We start from the raw sequence: 2,500 nt of genomic DNA, 5'->3' as shown, positions 1-2,500 counted from the left end.
GAAGACGATAATTGGTTTTCCTTATTACTGTATTTCATAAGTATCGTTTATTTTTATTTATTTTTTGTTTGCTCCTCATCTCTGGTTAGGTCTTTGCTGTCCCACTTGTTATGTTATTTTTATTACTACGGCTACTACTAGATAATGGGAACGATTGACGTGTAAAAGCAGTTAACGAACATTACTGAGGGATCCTGAGCAAATGAAGGTGGATGTCTCCCTTCCATGAGTCCTCTCTACATAATCATCAGTCATTATTTACGCACGGCAGAACAAAGGCCTCTCCTGACATTTTCCATTGCTCCTCCTCTGATGTTAATGTGCTCATTTTGCTCCAGGGAAGGTTCCATTTTTATCTCTCCACTTCGTTCTCTGTCTGCTTTGACTTCTGCATTTATGTGTTGGCCCTTTATCTCTGTGGTTGTTGATTTATTCTTTGATATTCGCATAATATGACCTGCCCACTTCCTTCTACTGCTTTTAATATCTAAACCCGCCCTATAGCTTTTGATGCCTCTATTTAGGCCTTACATTTCTTTCCTTGCCCTGCGCAGCCTTTCCTTACCCAGCTGGTTGAGCATGGAGTGTATCCCGTCCCCGGTGCTGCAGCCCACTGCGGCAAAAGCTGCCAGAACACACAGGCGTGCCGCCCACATGGCTGAGGCGGGATTGTTTGGCTTCACCGAGGGATGGGCACAGCGCTCACACTGGCTTCAGATGTTGTGTCCTTCACGGCTTGCTGGCGGTGTACTCGCTTGGTTGCTCTCCGTTGTCGTAAGTCAGCAAGGCGTGTAAGGTTGTCTCTGCGGGATGGTGGCCGCTGAACCCTCAGTGGCCTCGTCTTACTTCAGTTGGTACACTCAGAATCAAGGGCTGATTTGCCGGATAGTTCGAAGGGGGGCAGCCTGAGGTGAGGTATGCAATGTCTCAGCTGGAGTGTGGCGTGTGAAGGCGAATGAATGACCAGTGCCTTCGTCTTGGCCCTGATGGCACTCACTGAAGTAGACGGGCTTGATGTTTCGTTGGCGGGTTGACGGGTTGTTTTGCGGGTTGGTTATAAGGCGGCGCCCCTAGGTGAGCCTCGAGCACCAGCTAGGCAGTGCACAGGGCCACGGGAGCCGCTACAGTGACGGCCGAAGCGCTGGCACGTCACCTCGCCTCACCTCACACGGCAGGTTTGTTTTCTTTCTCACCTCTGACGCTCGTGTGTGTGTGTGTGTGTGTGTGTGTGTGTGTGTGTGCGCGTACGTCACCCCCTCTTGGCATGTGTCACTGGCACCATCCGTCTTTGCCTCCCCCGCCGGGCATCACCTCTGCCCTATCCCTCCTCCCCCACTCTCTCTCTCTCTCTCTCTCTCTCTCTCTCTCTCTCTCTCTCTCTCTCTCTCTCTCTCTCTCTCTCTCTCTCTCTCTCTCTCTCTCTCTCTCTCTCTCTCTCTCTCTCTCTCCCCTGTCCCTCTGCCTTCTTCAGGTGACGCAGGTCGGGGTGTTCAGTCAGCGCGTTCACCTCTCCGTCAGCGGGAATGTTGAAGAGCCGAGCAGGCGGTGGGAAGCAGGTCATCCGTGCCGCCGCGCCGCTCGCATTCCTCACGTATGCAGCTTTGGAATGCGTGGGGCGGCAGGGGGAGGAGGAGGAGGAGGAGGAGGAGGAGGAGGAGGAGGAGGAGGAAAACAACATGCTGGACGACGATACAGAAGAGGATGAAAAAATGAAGCACTTTGTTGGAGAGAAGGGCAAAGATAAATGAGAAGAACAAGAAGAAAAAAAGGAAAACGAAGAATAAGAAGAAGAAGCTCACAAGAAAATCAAAAGAAGATTAAAAGATCAAACGAAAAAAGAGGAGCGAAAAAAAGGGAAGGGGAGAGATGAAACGGGAAAAAATAAATAGCACGGGAAGAGGATGCGGAAGTAAGAGAAAGGGTTAGTTAGAGGGTAAGAGATAATCCGTCCCATCTTGCTGCTGTCACTACCCTTTCACCCTCCCCCCCTCCCCCCCACCCCCTGCAGGGCGCCGCGTACTCCCGTGACGTCAGGGCAAAGAGGGCGAGTCAACACCTTCAGGCTCTGTAAATATTGTCCCAGTGGGTCTTGGGGTCGGTGTTTGGCAGCTGCCTCGCGCGCTCTCAAGACTTTTGTTGTCATTTAATCCTCTCCGATGTGGCTGTCCCCTCCTCTTCTTCTGCCTCCTCAGTGCCATTTACTCCTACCGCCTACCGCCTCCTCCTCTTCCTCCTGCTCATTTTTTTCCTCTCCATCCTCCTCCTCCTCTTCCCCTGCTTCTGCTTCTTTCTTCTTTCTCCCTCCGTTAAGATTTGTTTCTCCTCTCTTTCATCTGTTCTTTGTACCTCCTCTTCCTCCTCTGCTTTCTTTTTGTTGTTTGTTGTTGTTTTTCTTGTTTTTTTCTTCTTGTTCTTGTTCTAGTTCTTGTTCTTCGTTTTCTTTGCGTCCTTTTCTTTTTCCTCCTCCTCCTCCTCCTCCCCTTCCTCAGCGTCTCCGGGG

General features: G+C 51.0%; 1 protein-coding gene across 2 annotated transcripts in view; it reads right to left on the bottom strand.

Annotated features, from left to right (window-relative positions):
• LOC127001565 (TNF receptor-associated factor 5-like) overlaps positions 1-1,179 on the bottom strand; it is a 19,820-nt gene extending 18,641 nt beyond the window's left edge. For both annotated transcript variants that reach the window (XM_050866314.1, XM_050866315.1), the window contains exon 1: positions 566-1,179. In XM_050866314.1, coding sequence (XP_050722271.1) covers positions 566-656 — 91 coding nt within the window. In that variant the 5' untranslated portion in view covers positions 657-1,179. The remainder of the gene's footprint in view (positions 1-565) is intronic.
• Positions 1,180-2,500: the final 1,321 nt, after the last annotated feature.

Source organism: Eriocheir sinensis, chromosome 21, assembly GCF_024679095.1.
Source record: "Eriocheir sinensis breed Jianghai 21 chromosome 21, ASM2467909v1, whole genome shotgun sequence".
NCBI classification, from domain to species: Eukaryota; Metazoa; Arthropoda; class Malacostraca; order Decapoda; family Varunidae; genus Eriocheir; species Eriocheir sinensis.
This window is presented reverse-complemented; position numbering and strand designations above follow the sequence as displayed.